Below are 18420 nucleotides of genomic sequence, written 5' to 3' on the forward strand. Positions count from 1 at the left end.
TGGTGTCAACCTTGCAATTCTCTTGCTTCAGCCTCCTGAGTCACTGAGATTACAGGCATATGCCACCTCACCTGTCCATTTTTCTTTCTTTCAGTTTTGGAAGAGAGTTTTGTCTCAATAGCATTCTTGGTTGACCGTTTTTATTTTTTTTCCTTTCAGCACTTTTAATATATAATCCCACTCTCTTCTCACCTGCTAAGTTTTGCTAAAAACATCTTATGGATGTTTCTCTTTCATGAGATATGTCATTTTTTTCTCTTGCTACTTTCAAAATCCCTCTTTGCTTTTGACTTTTGACAATTTGATTACCATATGTCTAGTGTGGACTTTTTTTCATTTTTAATGTTTTTATTAGTGCACTATAGTTATACATAATTTTAGGGTTCATTTTGTCATATTGACAAATGCATATAACCTAATTTGATGGATTTCTTTGGGTTCATCTTATTTGGGTTCTTTGGGCTTCTAAGATCTTTAATTTGGGAAGTTTAAGCCATTATTTCTTTGAATATATGGTCTGTCTTCTCCTAAAACTTCCATAATGCATATATTGGTTCACTTCATGATATTCCATAGGTTCCTTAACCTGTCTTCCCTCTTTATTAAAAAAATATTTTTAGTTGCCAATGGATTTTTTATTTTATTTGTTTATTTATATATAATGCTGAGGATTGAACCCAGGGCCTAACACATGCCAGGCAAGTGCTCTACAACTGAGCCACAACCCCAGTCCCTGTCTTCCCTCTTTTTTGTTTCATTTTTTTTTTCTTTTTTTTTCTCCTGACTGGATAATCTCAAATAGTCTGTCTTTGAGTTTGCTGATTCTTTCTTTTGCTTCTTCCATTCTGTTGTTGAACTTCTATATTGAATTGTTCATTTCAACTATTCTTCAGCTTTAAGACTTCTGCTTTTTTGAATTATTCTCTTTGTTGAAAAGCTCACTTTGTGGCCCCCTCCCCCTGCACCGGCAAGGTAGAGGGAACTGTGACCACGCACAGAGCAGGCCCAGCGGCCTGCTGAGGGGCAGAGCCACCCCCCACCCCCCGCGCCTCCCAGGTAGGTGGAACGGTGACCACCGACAGAAAAGGCCCAGTGGCCCGCGGTGGGACAGAGCTTCCAATCACTCCTGCAAGGTAGGCGGGCCTGCGACCCACCAGCAGAAGAGGAGCAGCAGCCTGCTGAGAGGCTGAGCCGCCCCCTCCCCCTGCGCCGGCAAAGTAGAGGGAACTGTGACCACGCACAGAGCAGGCCCAGCGGCCTGCTGAGGGCCAGAGCCGCCCCCCACCCCCCGCGCCTGCCAGGTAGGTGGAACTGTGACCACGGACAGAAAAGGCCCAGTGGCCCGGGGCAGGACAGAGCTTCCAATCACTCCTGCAAGGTAGGCGGGCCTGCGACCCACCGGCAGAAGAGGAGCAGCGGCCTGCTGAGAGGCAGAGCCGCCCCCTCCCCCCAGCGCCTGCAAGGTAGACGGAACTGTGACCACCATCAGAACAGGCCAGACCTGCAACCGAGAGACAGAACAGGCCCAGTGGCCTGAGGAAGGGTAGAGCCGCCCCCCCCCCCCCGCGCCTGCAAGGTAGGCGGACCTGCGACCCACTGGCAGTACAGCCCCAGAGGCCTGCAGAGGGGCAGTGCCGCTGCCTGCGCCTGCAAAGTAGACAGAACTGTGACCACCGACAGAACAAGCCTAGCGGCCCGCAGAGGGACAGAGCCGCCGCCCGCGCCTGCGAGGGAGACTTTGCAACTATACAAGACCAATATAAATATATAGGGGGAAAATTCAATAGCACAACAGTTTCACCAAGTAGAAAGGAATGCGAACAGTATGAAGAGACAAGGAAAGAAAGGACCGCAAGCATTGCAGGTCAACTCAACGTTAGAAGAGGTAATAGCTGCAGCAGATGGAATGTCAGATAAAGAATTCAGGATATACATGCTTCAGATGATCTGGAGTCTCAAGGAAGACATCAGACAGCAAAATCAGACAATGAAAGATCACTTCAACAATGAATTACATAAACAAATCCAAGAAGCAAAAGATCAACTATACAGGGAAATAGAGGTTATAAAAAACAAACAAACAGAAATCCTAGAAATGCAGGAAGCAATAAGCCAACTTAAAAACTCAATTGAGAATACTACCAGCAGAGTAGAACACTTAGAAGACAGAACATCAGACAATGAAGATAAAGTATTTCAACTTGAAAAGAACATAGACAGCTCAGCAAGACTGTTAAGAAACCATGAGCAGAACATCCAAGAAATATGGGATAACATCAAGAGACCAAATTTAAGAGTCATTGGGATACAGGAAGGGACAGAGTTTCAAACCAAAGGAATGAACAATCTATTCAATGAAATAATACGAGAAAACTTCCCAGACTTGAAGAATGAGACAGAACCCCAAATCCTAGAAGCCTACAGGACGCCGAATGTGCAAAATCATAAGAGACCCACACCTAGACACATTATAATGAAGATGCCCAACATACAGAATAAGGAGAGAATTTTAAAAGCTACAAGAGAAAGGAAGCAGATCACATTTAGGGGTAAGCCAATCAGGATAACAGCTGATCTTTCAACACAGACTCTGAAAGCTAGAAGATCCTGGAATAACATATTTCAAACACTGAAAGAAAACGGGTTCCAACCAAGAATTGTGTTTCCAGCGAAATTAAGCTTCAGGATGGAAGATGAAATTAAAACCTTCCACGATAAACAAAAGTTAAAAGAATTTGCAGCTAGAAAACCATCTCTTCAAAACATCCTTGGCAAAACATTACAGGAAGAGGAAATGGAAAATAAAAATGAAAACCAACAGCGGGAGGTAGGACACTAAAGGGGGGAAAATAATCAAAGAGGAAAACAAACCATGTTTAGTAACATAAATAAACAAATATGGCTGGAAGAACAACCCATATCTCAATAATAACCCTAAATGTTAATGGCTTAAACTCACCAATCAAGAGACACAGGCTAGTAGAATGGATCACAAAACAAGACCCAACAATATGCTGCCTACAGGAGACGCATTTGATAGGAAAAGACATACATAGGCTGAAGGTGAAAGGTTGGGAAAAATCATATCACTCATATGGACTTCGGAAACAAGCAGGAGTATCCATACTCATATCAAATAAAATAGATTTCAAGCCAAAGTTAATCAAAAGGGATAAAGAGGGACACTACATACTGCTCAAGGGAACCATACACCAACAAGACATAACAATCATAAATATATATGCCCCAAACAATGGTGCAGCTATGTTCATCAAACAAACTCTTCTCAAGTTCAAGAGTCTAATAGACCACCATACAATAATCATGGGAGACTTCAACACACCTCTATCACCACTGGACAGATCTTCCAAACAAAAGTTGAATAAGGAAACTATAGAACTCAATAACACAATTAATAACCTAGACTTAATTGACATATATAGAGTATACCACCCAACAGCAAGCAGTTACACTTTTTTCTCAGCAGCACATGGATCCTTCTCAAAAATAGATCATATATTATGTCACAGGGCAACTCTTAGACAATATAAAGGAGTAGAGATAATACCATGCATCCTATCTTATCATAATGGAATGGAACTGAAAATCAATGATAAAAGAAGGAAGGGAAAAGAATACATCACTTGGAGAATGAACAATAGGTTACTGAATGATCAATGGGTTATAGAAGACATCAAGGAGGAAATTAAAAAATTCTTAGAGATAAATGAAAACACAGACACAACATATCGGAATCTATGGGACACATTGAAAGCAGTTCTAAGAGGAAAATTCATTGCTTGGAGTTCATTCCTTAAAAAAAGAAAAAACCAACAAATAAATGATCTCATACTTCATCTCAAAATCCTAGAAAAAGAAGAGCAAAACAACAGCAAAAGAAGTAGAAGGCAAGAAATAATTAAAATCAGAGCTGAAATTAATGAAATCGAAACAAAAGAAACAATTGAAAAAATTGACAAAACTAAAAGTTGGTTCTTTGAAAAAATAAACAAAATCGACAGACCCTTAGCGATGCTAGCGAAGAGAAGAAGAGAGAGAACTCAAATTACTAACATACGGGATGAAAGAGGCAATATCACAACAGACACTTCAGAAATACAGAAGATAATCAAAAATTATTTTGAATCCTTATACTCCAATAAATTAGAAGATAGTGAAGGCATCGATAAATTTCTTAAGTCATATGATCTGCCCGGATTGAGTCAGGAGGATATAGACAACCTAAACAGACCAATATCAATTGAGGAAATAGAAGAAACGATCAAAAGACTACCAACTAAGAAAAGCCCAGGACCGGATGGGTATACAGCAGAGTTTTACAAAACCTTTAAAGAGGAACTAATACCAATACTTTTCAAGCTACTTCGGGAAATAGAAAAAGAGGGAGAACTTCCAAATTCATTCTACGAGGCCAACATCACCCTGATACCTAAACCAGACAAAGACACTTCAAAGAAAGAAAACTACAGACCAATATCTCTAATGAACCTAGATGCAAAAATCCTCAATAAAATTCTGGCCACTCGGATACAAAAACTTATCAAAAAAATTGTGCACCATGATCAAGTAGGATTCATCCCTGGGATGCAAGGCTGGTTCAATATACGGAAATCAATAAATGTTATTCACCACATCAATAGACTTAAAAATAAGAATCATATGATCATCTCGATAGATGTGGAAAAAGCATTTGACAAAGTACAGCATCCCTTTATGTTCAAAACTCTAGAAAAACTAGGGATAACAGGAACATACCTCAATATTGTAAAAGCAATCTATGCTAAGCCTCAGGCTAGCATCATTCTGAATGGAGAAAAATTGAAGGCATTCCCTCTAAAATCTGGAACAAGACAGGGATGCCCTCTCTCACCACTTCTGTTCAACATAGTTCTCGAAACACTGGCCAGAGCAATTAGACAGACGAAAGAAATTAAAGGCATCAAAATAGGAAAAGAAGAACTTAAATTATCACTATTTGCAGATGACATGATTCTATACCTAGCAGACCCAAAAGGGTCTACAAAGAAACTATTAGAGCTAATAAATGAATTCAGCAAAGTGGCAGGATATAAAATCACACGCATAAATCAAAGGCATTCCTGTATATCAGCGACAAAGCCTCTGAAATGGAAATGAGGACAACCACTCCATTCACAATATCTTCAAAAAAAATAAAATACTTGGGAATCAACCTAACAAAAGAGGTGAAAGACTTATACAATGAAAACTACAGAACCCTAAAGAGAGAAATAGAAGAAGATCTTAGAAGATGGAAAAATATACCCTGTTCATGGATAGGCAGAACTAACATCATCAAAATGGCGATATTACCAAAAGTTCTCTATAGGTTTAATGCAATGCCAATCAAAATCCCAACGGCATTTCTTGTAGAAATAGAGAAAGCAATCATGAAATTCATATGGAAAAACAAAAGACCCAGAATAGCAAAAACAATGCTAAGCAGGAAGTGTGAATCAGGCGGTATAGCGATACCAGACTTCAAACTATACTACAGAGCAATAGTAACAAAAACAGCATGGTACTGGTACCAAAACAGGCGGGTGGACCAATGGTACAGAATAGAGGACACAGAAACCAATCCACAAAACTACAACTACCTTATATTTGATAAAGGGGCTAAAAGCATGCAATGGAGGAAGGATAGCATCTTCAACAAATGGTGCTGGGAAAACTGGAAATCCATATGCAACAAAATGAAACTGAATCCCTTTCTCTCGCCATGCACAAAAGTTAATTCAAAATGGATCAAGGAGCTTGATATCAAATCAGAGACACGCCGTCTGATAGAAGAAAAAGTTGGCTACGATCTACATACTGTGGGGTCGGGCTCCAAATTCCTCAATAGGACACCCATAGCACAAAAGTTAATAACTAGAATCAACAAATGGGACTTACTCAAACTAAAAAGTTTTTTCTCAGCAAAAGATACAATAAAAGAGGTAAATAGAGAGCCTACATCCTGGGAACAAATCTTTACTCCTCACACTTCAGATAGAGCCCTAATATCCAGAGTATACAAAGAACTCAAAAAATTAGACAATCAGAGAACAAACAACCCAATCAACAAATGGGCCAAGGACCTGAACAGACACTTCTCAGAGGAGGACATACAATCAATCAACAAGTACATGAAAAAATGCTCACCATCTCTAGCTGTCAGAGAAATGCAAATCAAAACCACCCTAAGATACCATCTCACTCCAGTTAGATTGGCAGCTATTATGAAGTCAAACAACAACAAGTGCTGGCGAGGATGTGGGGAAAAGGGTACACTTGTACATTGCTGGTGGGACTGCAAATTGGTGCAGCCAATTTGGAAAGCAGTATGGAGATTTCTTGGAAAGCTGGGAATGGAGCCACCATTTGACCCAGCTATTCCCCTTCTCGGTCTATTCCCTAAAGACCTAAAAAGAGCATGCTACAGGGACACTGCTACATCGATGTTCATAGCAGCACAATTCACAATAGCTAGACTGTGGAACCAACCTAGATGCCCTTCAATGGATGAATGGATAAAAAAAATGTGGCATTTATACACAATGGAGTATTACTCTGCATTAAAAAATGACAAAATCATAGAATTTACAGGAAAATGGATGGCATTAGAGCAGATTATGCTAAGTGAAGCTAGCCAATCCCTAAAAAACAAATGCCAAATGTCTTCTTTGATATAAGGAGAGTAACTAAGAACAGAGTAGGGTCGAAGAGCATGAGAAGAAGATTAACATTAAACAGGGATGAGAGGTGGGAGGGAAAGGGAGAGAGAAGGGAAAATGCATGGAAATGGAAGGAGACCCTCAGAGTTATACAAAAGTACATACAAGAGGAAGTGAGGGGAAGGGGAAAAATAATATAAGGGGGACAAACGAATGTCAGTAGAGGGAGCAGAGAGAGAAGAGGGGAGGGGAGGGGAGGGGAGGGGAGGGGGGATAGTAGAGGATAGGAAAGGCAGCAGAATACAACAGACACTAGTATGGCAATATGTAAATCAATGGATGTGTAACTGATGTGATTCTGCAATCTGTATATGGGGTAAAAATGGGAGCTCATAACCCACTTGAATCAAATTGTGAAATATGATATATCAAGAATTATGTAATGTTTTGAACAGCCAACAATAAAAAAAAAAAAAAAAAAAGAAAAGCTCACTTTGTTCTTGGATTGTTCCCTAGATCCTTATGACCCTTTATATAATTATTAAATTTTCTTTTGTATAATTAATATATTTTCACTTCATTAGAGTCAGTCTCTGGAGTTTTAGCTATTTCCTTTGTTTGGATTTTTGCCTTTTTTCTTTATTTTCCTTGAATATCTTCGTATCCTCACATTAGGGGAAAAATCCCTACTTCTTCAATTTGTGTATAGACCTTCATCAGTCAGTGAGGCCAGAACTTCTGTGTACCTCTTAAATCTTTGTGGTGGTCTAAACGATTGTTTTTGTTTTAGTGGCCGGCCCCCAGATATCTAGAGTATAGTCAGTTTCATCAGTGCCCCTAGACACATTTTCATACAGATGCCATTCCTTTAGTAGCTCCTGGAGAAGTTGGAATGCTGGTTGTATAATCTATCTCTTTTCCTCCCCTCAGAGAAGCTAGGAGCCAGGATTTTAAACAATTCCCATTTTCTTGAGCTTTTAATCCCAGGGCAGGATCCTTGGTGCATACCTGCATGGTAGTTCAAGCTGCCACTTTGTTCTCTATCATCTGTGGGATATCATATGCCAGACCCAGTCAGCTCTCTGAAACAGTTGAGAAAAAAATCCAGTCTTTCAGGTTGCTCCTAAAAAAGTCGGAGTATTAGATATGTACTCCAGTTCCTTCTTTCCTCAGATAGAAGCTGACACTTGGAGTTCTGTCTGTATCCTATAGTACTGTGCTAGGAGTGGGGATTAGTATGTCTTGTCTTTAAGGTCATCAAAATTATATTACTTTCATATTTTCCCACCTAATATTTTCTTTACAAAATGAAAATGTTGGTAATCAGTTCCTCCAGCTAAACTAACCCACTAACCCACTTTTATTTTTTTATTTTTGTCTATTCAAGGTTCTGGTGTGGGATGTATAACCGCTTTGACAAAGGCCTGCAGCCCAAACAGAGTATGCTAGAGAGCCTCCTGGAAATTAAGAAACAGAGAGCAATGCTTGAAGCAGATGTGTATGAACTAGAAAAGGTAAGGAGAATGGTCCCCAAAAAGAGATTCTCTTGCCCCTTATTAGTAGGTCTAGTCTGTTTGGAGTTGAATTGATACTTATAGAATGCTACCTGGCTGGCTTATTATACTCTCTGACTTCTAAGTGTCCTGTGTCTAAAAAGCTCAGGATATAATGCCTTTTGTTTCCATACCATGGTAATTATCTCAATGAGCTAGTTAAACAAGTAGATTGGTTTTTTATTTGTATCTGGACAGAATGATTAGGTGGAACAAGAAGGAATAACAAGAAATCAGTTTGTGGCACTTTATATATTGTATTTCCTTATATCCTTTAAAGAAACTTGTTAGGTATGGCTTCTGTTTATAGAAGAAATAGAAATTTAGAGAACTTAAGTAACTCAAATTCATATACTTATAAGTTGAAAACTAGGGTCTATCCTGCATCTTCTAACTGGCAAAGTCTTTCACCTGTCTACTACCTCATGCTCTGTCTAAAGGATATTTTCACTTTCAGGGATAGAACATTGATATATTAATACTTTACAACAGTGATTCTTTGAATCATACACCCCTTTAAAATATGAAGACAGTGGCAGATATTTCCCTCGAAAACTTTGGTATATACGTGCATTATACAAGTACATGCAATTTTAAGCATAATTTAAGGGGGTCAACAGACTCTGAAAGCCCATCTATGAGTTTATGAACTCCAGTAAGAGCTTTTGCTTTATTGTACAAGAATATAATTTTTATTTTACTGGAACTCATAAAATCACAGTGATTTGTAATAAAAATGGTGATAATCCTTGGAGAGAGGTATTGTATAGTTTCATTTCAACATTTCATTTTATATTTTATTGTATTCTATATTTTCTATCTTTACAGTTTTATTGCCTTTTAAAAACATAGCAACAGAGTTGTCTGAGTGATAATATTAAGCACCATTTTAGTTTTTCTTCTCTGTATTGAAAAAAGAAAGTAACCTAAAAAAAAAAAACACACGCACACACACTATATACACACACACACACGTGTGTGTGTGTGTGTGTGTGTGTGTAACCTTTACAGGAAAACTTCACAGAGTGATCTGAGCCTACTGGAATGAATGAGTCTCTCTCAGGAATCAGAGAAATCAGTTAAGGATAAGTGAGAGGGCTAGATTCAGAAAAGGATACCTGTTCTGGGTGGGACCTTTTGGAAAAGTCTGTGAATAATTAAAAGGGGAGGAAGAAACCCTAAGAAATTTCCCTACTTCTCAATTCTGTTTAGGGCTGCTTGTTTCCTATGATTTTAAATCATGCTTGAGTTCCCCCTTTGTTTTTGTTTATTTTTAATGCAACCAAGTAGCTGGCTATTGGGGCCCAAGAATGCTTTCAAAAGTTTGGGGTCTGATACAATCACAAATAAAATTGGATACAATCACATGTGAAAAATGTATTTTCACAATAAAAGGATATTCACTTACTTATATGGAGCAAAAAAATATCTGACTTATCTGGCCTAAATGGGTTCACACCAGGTTCCTAAACAACACACCCTTTCCAAGAATTCTTTTCTAAAATGTATCCCTCCCCTCTGTCCTTCAAATAAACCCTTAGGGACCCTAGATTTCATAAGCAGCTCAGAATTTTGAATATTTTGAAAAGAGATCCTTGTTGATGTGTTTAATGTATAATTAAAAACAAGTGTCCATCTTTGGTTCTTCTGGTATTGTAAAGCCAAATCAACAAACATAATACAGCTATTCAGTGATCAGAGTTTGCAGTCTGCATGGGAAGGAAATAAAAAAATCTTCTTTGATAACAATTTTCCTAATTGGAAATATACCAATTTCATTGTTCTTATAAGTATACTCAAGGTGTTATAGTTATTCTATTGGTGGATGACAACTGACAATGTGATTTCCCTGTCACTTATTCCCTTTGTTCCACCTAATCATTTCCCCAAGATCCAGATGCAGGGTCAGACCCCAACTTTCCACTTTCTAAATAAGTGAATTTGAGTGACATGCTTTAACTTCTCTGAGCCTCAGTTTCCTCATTTGTAAAACACAGGTATTATTTAATAAACTAATGATTTTCTTATATAGAAAGGAAATATTTTATGTAAAGTGCCTATTTACATGGAGGCATGTAACATTAGTGATCTTCTCCTTTGCCTTCCTCAATCCCAGAAATAAATTGAATTTATAATATTTATCATAAAAGAGAACTTTTATACATATGACTTTTGAGTTTCTTTTCTGATAGAACTTTTTAAAAGCACAATGACAAGTTATGAAGAAAAGATGTTTGAGAGGGCGGGCGCAAACAATAATTTTCTACCATAAAAGTGATAGCAGCAAGATCCTTGCTGGTTGATGTGATATTTGCCCAGATTTTTGTTTCCTGTTTCTAATTCTTTTCAACCATTCCTTGCTCCTGAAACAGAAACTGAAAGCCCATGATGAGCCACCAGAAGAGGTCTGTACCTGCTCTCAATTAGGGAATTTACTGTGCCAGCATCTAGGAAGTCCTTTGGCCAATCCTCTGGGCTTTATGGGTATTGATGGAGACCTAAATACATTGATGGAGAATGGCACTCTGTCCAGGGAAGCAGGCCTCCGAGCTCAGATGGATCAAGCAAAAAGCCAGTGTACAGACCTCCGCCATGACTGTTGTGGGATCATAGGTAGCCTTAGGGCCATAAGTATCTCTGAGGATGTGCACATCTCTGGAGACATAGGCACCTCTGCAGCCACAGGTATCTCTGATGATATGGGCATCTTTGGGGCTATGGGCTTCTCTGAAGATGTGGGCATCTCTGAGGTTACTGACATCCCTGGAAAAATGAATATTTCTGAGGCCACGGGATTCTCTGGAGGCATGGGTTTCTCTGATGGCATAGGCACCATGGAGGACTTGGGCTTCTCTGAAGACACAGATATCTCAAAGGTCAGCACCAAGGAGTCAGGCTACTCTAAGCAACAGTGATCTAGCTACTCATATGCTTCTCTGCTAGGGGCACCTGTAGCAACCACAGAGATCTTTGTTCCATACAGGGCTATGCTGCTTTTCTGGTTGGTTTAAATGTGTGAGACCAGGGTACCCTTTTTCCTACTTAGAGTCTGGAAAAAGACTTAGGGCCTTTACTGATTAAATGATCGCTATACACATGTTGTTAAGCAGTCCAGAATATGAGAAAATATGTTATTGTTATAAAATGGGATTTAACTTTAGAAATATTTCCCTTTAGCTGCTTATTAGGCTGGTTATATTATTTTCCTTAACAATCAGCCTCTCTTTCCACCCTTGCTTCTCTAACCTGAGAGCACAGTAGAAAATCACAATCCAGTTGAAGGGATAGAGAGATGTTATGCAACAGACAACTGAATTACAGAATTTTATAAAAATGTACTCTCAGATATGCCTGGTCATGGGATGCTAATATTGCCAATAGAGACCCCAACATTTGTGTGATAATAAATCAAAATGATCCTTAATTGTTAGCATGAGTGCATGGGTGCTTGGAGGTTTAAAATATACAAAGAATGTTTTCTTAAGCCATAACAGTTGCTCTCCCCAGCCCACACCCCAGCTTGGTCTCATTATAATACTCATCTAGCCAATCTGCTATATTGTAGATATCCTGTAGGTAAATTTGAGTCCATTACAGGCTAAAATGATCAATTACAAATTAACAGGGTCTGAGTTAATACTGCTTAATAGCATTCTCAGCATCAGTTCAGAAAGCAACTGATAATCTGAGTGCTCTGTCCCTGTCTAAGACATGGTCTGTGTGCTTATCTGGGATTTTTTTTAAACAGGCCCCTTCTTAGGATTTTTTTAAAGAGAGTGAGAGTGAGAGCAAGAGAGAGAGAGAGAGAATTTTTTAATATTTATTTTTTAGTTTTCGGTGGACACAACATCTTTATTTTTTTTTTTTTTATTTTCATGTGGTGCTACAGATCGAACCTAGCACCCCGTGCATGCCAGGTGAGCGTGCTACCACTTGAGCCACATCCCCAGCACAGGATTTTTAAAATAAAGACCAGTTGTTTTGCTTATGGAGATGTTACATAAAACTTGTGGATTTTTGGATACAATCAGCACTGTTTTTTAAATCTCATAGGTTTCTCACCTTATACACTTTTTAAAAAGTCTATTCTTAGAGCTGGTCCACATACTCCCATGGGCAAGGGTATATTCTTGTTGTCTAAACACAAGATTTTCCCCTTGGTGTTGGTACATTTGTTGGTTTTTCATCTTCCCTATTGGATATTCAGTCATAGTTTTGCCATTTCCACATGCTGGGGGTGGGTAGGGTAGGCCTTAGGCAATTAAAAAAAATTGTCAGTTGGCCATTATTTTATTTATATGTGGTGCTGAGACTCAAGCCCATTGCCTCACACATGCTAGGCAAGCTCTCTACCACTTGGCCTCAGGCAATTTTAATCATGATCTACATATAGTCAATATTTCCAGAACTACCAAGGCCAATGGAATCCACATCTTTAACCATACTATCTATTCCAAGTACTCTGTATCTGGTTTCAGCTCAAAAATTCAATTTCTGTTGACTATCAAATTAATTTGTGAATACATAAAGTATCTAAAGGATCACATTATTAGGTGCTTTTCTCTGAAAGAAAGAGGTGTCTTTCAATTTAAGTATGTAATTAAATAGCAGAAGACAGTCACCAGAGTAGCTCCTTGATTTCTTACATAGAGCTATTTGATGGACCCAAAACAACTTTCCTTTTCAGAGGAAAAATTCTAAATCATTTTGGTTGTCTTTTTTCATATTTTAAATGAGAATCATTTTTCTATTTACCTCCTCTTGGTAGCTGTTTTAATTCTGTGTATTTAAAGAACTCTAATTTGTGTCTTTCCCATTCATAAATAGGGACCATTTTTCTACTTACCTCTTCTTGATAGTTGCCTTGATTATATAATTTTAAAGCAACAAGATGTATCTTCTCTGATCCCCTTCTTTCTATAATTTGGTCTTTGGCTCATACAACCTAAATTACCAAATGTTGCCTGCTGCCATTTGGCTTCTTACTTCTGGGGGAATTATATTTCTGTACATCAGTTTGATGTGGAAGCTACATGTAACCCTGGTTTTGTGGAGGAATTTGTCAAAAAGGATGACAGTACCAGTCTGTCACAAGTGAGGCTATTCCAGTCGTGCTTTACACCCAGGGCTTTCTCCCTTATCTCAACCTGTATTTTTAGTGCATTAACTAGCATGACACACCAGCTATAACTTGTTGAGGTTTTTGAGGGGGCAGAAGAAATGGGAAAATGGCAAGATGCAAATCCTTTGCAAATCCTTTCAAAACGTATTTTATGATCTCAAATTTATTTGCAAAGACCTGTAAAAGGTACTATTCCAACATAATTTATTTGATCCAAAATAAAACTATCCAATAGTGAAAAGGTTTTTCAATACAACTCTAAACTCAGAATTGATAAATAGCAACTCTAATGTTTCCAAAAGCAAAAACAAAAATTTTACAAAAATTGTCTTATTCCATTGACTATCTAAGGCCATGGAATCAATTTCAGCCTCAAGATCTGTGAAGTCAATTTGTTTTATCTTTTTGTTGTTGTTTTTATTTACCAACATGTCTCATTATTACTTGTATATAAGCAAAATCTTGTGAAAATTTTGTATTTTTTCTCATCACCAACTACTTCCCTTGTTTTACAATTGGATTTGAAAATCTGAGAGAAAAATGTTCAGTGGAATCCAAACACTAATTTGCTGGTAAAATCCCAATGGCTATCTCTACTCAGGAGACCAGGAATAAAGTGGAAATTCCTGAAGTAAATTGCCAGGGTTACTAGAAAAGATGATATATTAATGGCTTTCATTTCATATTCTCATATAACACAAGCTGAAAAAGAAATATGACCCCTTCCCCCACTCTCTTACGCTTCCAGTTTCCCAAGCAGAAATTCCATTCCCATATGACTGCCCTACTTAAATAGGAAGGCATTTAAACCACCTGCCACTGTCTCATCTACTAACCTGACCTCTGTCTCTTTCCCATACAAGTTTTACAGGCCTAAGGTCACTGCTTATCTTTTCCAAGCGTGCGTCAGGTTCAGTTCCTATGCTGCTGACCATGCTCAGGTTCTGCATGAACACCCTTTCAAAAACTTCATTAATTCTTTACTTAATTAATGACATGATATATTTATCACAAAATAAATACAGTAATACTAAATAACAAACTTAAGTAACAGCTAACAGCTGTTTTAAAGAAGAAATTCAGGAATAGGGTCCAGTGTATGAAAGAAAAACTGAAACTGTCTAGAACTAATACCAAGAATGTAAAACTTATGGTGCATGTGTATGGCACATGTATCTTTGGTATATCACCTTAGAAATTATGTTTACTTATCACCAAGTCAGTTGCCATTGCCTGCCAATATGCATGGACTACCTTTTGTCTGCGATGCACCTCACATATCACATGAAGTGAGACCTTTTCTGAACATTTCCATCTAAAGGGATACAAGTCTTTTTAAAAGGTGCTTTTCATAAATATTTAAGTGTGGCCTGGATTTAGCTGAAAAAGAGGTTAATAACCTAGGGTACTTGTGTCATATCTTTGTTACATACTAGCTTTTTTTAAAACACCACACTTTTCTTAATATTGTTAGGTTTTCATATGTCATTTGAGAATCTTTCTATGAGAGTATTTTATAAAGTGTCCTTTCTTCAAACAGTTATGTAGTAAAATGTAAATTACCCTTAAGAAAATTATTTCCCTCAAAAGAGATTGACCATTTTCTATATAGGTTTATACTTAGAAAGATTGTTCTTACTTTCTCTCTTAGTTCCCAGTGATTTAATATCCATACCAAAACTTTCCCCCATCCTCATACCTCTTCTTCTCAGAATTCTATGGAGGATATAAGCTGATATTGATTTCAACCAAATCTGGTTGTTTTCTTCTAATTGCCAAATCTAGAAATGACTTTTGATATAAACATTTTAAAAGAAAATAGACATGGCTTAAGCCTTAAGTTTTTTTCCTATGGCATTATCTTTTTATATGATGTGAATAAATAGATGGCCTGTCAGAAAACACCAACACATAAAGAAAAAGGGGAAAGATTTGGGATCATAAAGGACTCTTATCCTTTTAAAGGTAATTCTGTTTTTGAAGTACTTGATGGCAACACAGAGGTTTTTCCAAGGGGGAAATACTACTTTCCTAGCCATATAAAAGATATCTTCTCTGATTCTCCAGCTGTAGAACTGAAAATATATGCCTTCCTCTTAAATAGGAATTAGTGGTACTGTCACCCATTCATGGTAGTCCACATCTCCTTTAGATGTCAGTGCAAGTAAAAGTGTGTTACATGATATGTGATTTGTGACTTGAATTCACAAAAGACAACTGTGCTTTGAAGGAAGCTAATTTAGCCCTGTGTGTCTTGAAGAGGCTGAACAAATAATGTTCAGAAGTTGGCCTATGAAAAACCAGTAGCTCCCATGTTAAGTCTAGCACCCTGTCCCTCAGTGTTTTCTAAAGCTTTGGGAATGAACTAGAAGCTTATTTTTTCCAGTGTTTTTATGCCTTTCAACCATTTTTATGGTTTTATACTCTTTTTAGAGGACCCTACACCAGCCATCACAGAATCCCAGTTAGTGGAAAAGTTTGTTGGGAGAGAAGAGAGGGTCATACAGAAATGCAACTGGCCAGTTAAGATTTCATGTGCTCCTTAAAATATTATTACTTGCAAAAAAGTCCAAAAATGATCTTTTCCAGGAAGTGCTGTGACTGATATATTTTCTTTTAAGGCTATCCTTTATTTACGCTGATAGAAATTCAAGAATGCTATGAATAGTGATTTCCATCCATAGTTTTCTATGCTGCAGGGTTTTCTTTTCTTTTAGAGAGGCAAGGATGGTGGGTGGCATTTTCTTCCTTAAAATGTGCACAAAGCAGATTATTTCTGAGCCTCTTCTTTGCTTCTGGAGCTGCAGTATCTTTGGGCCCCTTATCAGTCAGGTAAGAATATGTACACCAAAATCACTAGATGATTACTGTTCAAGGACACATATCTCTAGTCACATGTCACAGATAATTGGCCATGTCAGTTCATACATAAAGGATCTGCAAGTGTCCACCTCACTCATATTTACAGACAAGGTGGTTTGCATTTTTTGTATGTACCAGTGGGAATGCAGAGAACATATCCTAATTCTGAAACAGAGAATGTTCTGTATTCTTGTTTAACAGTGCCTCCGGCTTACAAACAGCTACCAAGTTCAATCCTTTTGGAATATAACTCATAGTATGACTATTAGTATATGTATGTGTTTACTTAACTTTAGTAGCATCTGCTCTCATGGTCATTTGGACATTCAGGTGAAGAAAATTTGTTCATGAATAAAAAAAAAATTAGTGCTAAACTTTCAACTTTTATATTGTCCACCAAAGTGTCATGAGGACTTTTAGACATGTCAAGCCAGAGATACAAACCAAAGTGAAGCAACTAGACTTCTCTCTGGGATGTATATATCAGGCAGCTTTAGGAGTAGGATTCATATTTATGACCAGTTTAATCTGTGGAGTGTTAATGTCAGCCACATAGTGTGGACATCAAGCAACTCAAGTGTAATTCAGAATTCTATGTAGGTTCTTTGAGGAGCTGACTTTTCATTAGCTTCAGATTTATAGAATGACAGTCACATCAGCTCAAATTTGAATTTTTCAAGATATAGTAGTGTAATGATTGATTTTAACCTTCCTGTTGTGTATTATCCTGAGCTGTTTGTTGTACAGTTGGGGTATGAATATGTGAACCAGTCAGGATGTTCACTGCCAATTGTTTTGTCTAGTGCCACAGAGTTCACTGGCCCCTCTCTGCAGTTGTGTTCCACTTTGAAAATGTTTGGTTTGTTTATATTTTTGTCCAAAATTAAAAACCTTCAATCTTTTGTGTGTGAGAAGTTGCTGTATATTTGCCATAAATAAAAGAAATAGTGGCAAAACCTCCCCCAATTGGTACCGTGGACTAGCTTCACCAGATGAACCACCTTACAAACAGAATCTATAAATAGGTTCAAATATGCCCTGTTGATGTTAAATTAAGATATGACAGGCATCAGAGAGGGAACCTGGTTCTGAACAGCACTGGGGAGGGCATGTTCTGTCATGGACCCTCTGTGAAGACAAGACCAACACTGCCTTAATTCACAAAAGCATGCTAATGGAGCACGAGCCGTTTTGTTCACATTGGGAGCAGAAATGATGAGGGACCAGGCGCTTCATCTCTCTTTAGAGCCTCCAGCAAGAATTCTCATACATGGGGCCTCACAACTCAGGAGTTCTTTCCTCTAGGCCTCAAAAGAGTCCCCCAACCCCCTGCTTCCCCAGCAGTGCTTTTCTCTCTAGGAATCTCATGTCTAGGGTCTCCTATATGGAACACAGAAACTTGAGTTCTAGTCTGGCTCTGCCATTTACTAGCTATATGGCCTATTCCAAGTCAATTCCTAGCTGTGAATCTCAAAGCCCTCATCTATAAAATGGGAGAAATGTGTCTACCATATGGGACAATTGTGCAGATTACTGAGCTAACATATAAAGTGACCATGTAAATTCCCTGGAACTTAAAAAAGTCAAAAAACATTAGCCTCTTCCTACTTTTCAGCCCTGATGCTACTGATTAAACTGACAAATTCCTTTTCCTCAGCTCCACTTAGCTCCCTTCCTACTCTTGACATATTGTCTTTAAACAGATTACGATACAAGATGGTTATAACATAATGAATAAGGCTATGATTTTTTTTTATAATTAACCAAAATATCTGTGTTCATTGTAGAAGTTTGTGAAATTGGTGAACTGGAAAAAAGTAATAATTCCTTTATGCAGAGATAAATCCATATGCATATACAGAGAAACAAAATAGGATCATACTGTACAATCATATAATAGTCTCACAATTTTGAACATCTTTTCATTTCAATAAATATGAGTCTCTTCTTTTAATTGTCACAAAATATTTCACTATATAAGCTATAGTTTATTCAATCATCCCCTTATTACTGACAAGGTTATGATTGTCTTCTATATCAAATTTCAATTTGCCTCCATGAATATATCCTATTTTTCTTCATGGAAATGTAGCAAAGTGTCATGAAGACTTTTAGACATGACAAGCCAGAGATACAAACTAAAGTGAAGCAACTGGACTTCTCTCTGGGATGTATATATCAGGCA

At 37.8% G+C, this 18420-nt stretch overlaps 2 protein-coding genes across 8 annotated transcripts in view; one reads left to right on the plus strand and one right to left on the minus strand.

Annotated features, from left to right (window-relative positions):
* LOC124090044 (myotubularin-related protein 8) overlaps positions 1-18420 on the plus strand; it is a 126926-nt gene that overhangs the window by 76527 nt on the left and 31979 nt on the right. For 3 of the 4 annotated variants that reach the window (XM_046440409.2, XM_046440412.2, XM_046440410.2), the window contains one exon: positions 8086-8212. In XM_046440409.2, coding sequence (XP_046296365.1) covers positions 8086-8212 — 127 coding nt within the window. Of the gene's footprint in view, positions 1-8085; positions 8213-10623; positions 17138-18420 lie in introns of those variants that run through there. The other variant, XM_046440411.2, reaches the window with a different exon arrangement.
* LOC124090048 (uncharacterized) overlaps positions 1-18420 on the minus strand; it is a 112782-nt gene that overhangs the window by 50934 nt on the left and 43428 nt on the right. The window lies entirely within an intron of this gene.

This window comes from Marmota monax, unplaced genomic scaffold (assembly GCF_021218885.2).
Source record: "Marmota monax isolate L192 unplaced genomic scaffold, Marmota_monax_Labrador192_F-V1.1 WCK01_AAM20220418_F8-fsc00134, whole genome shotgun sequence".
NCBI lineage: Eukaryota > Metazoa > Chordata > Mammalia > Rodentia > Sciuridae > Marmota > Marmota monax.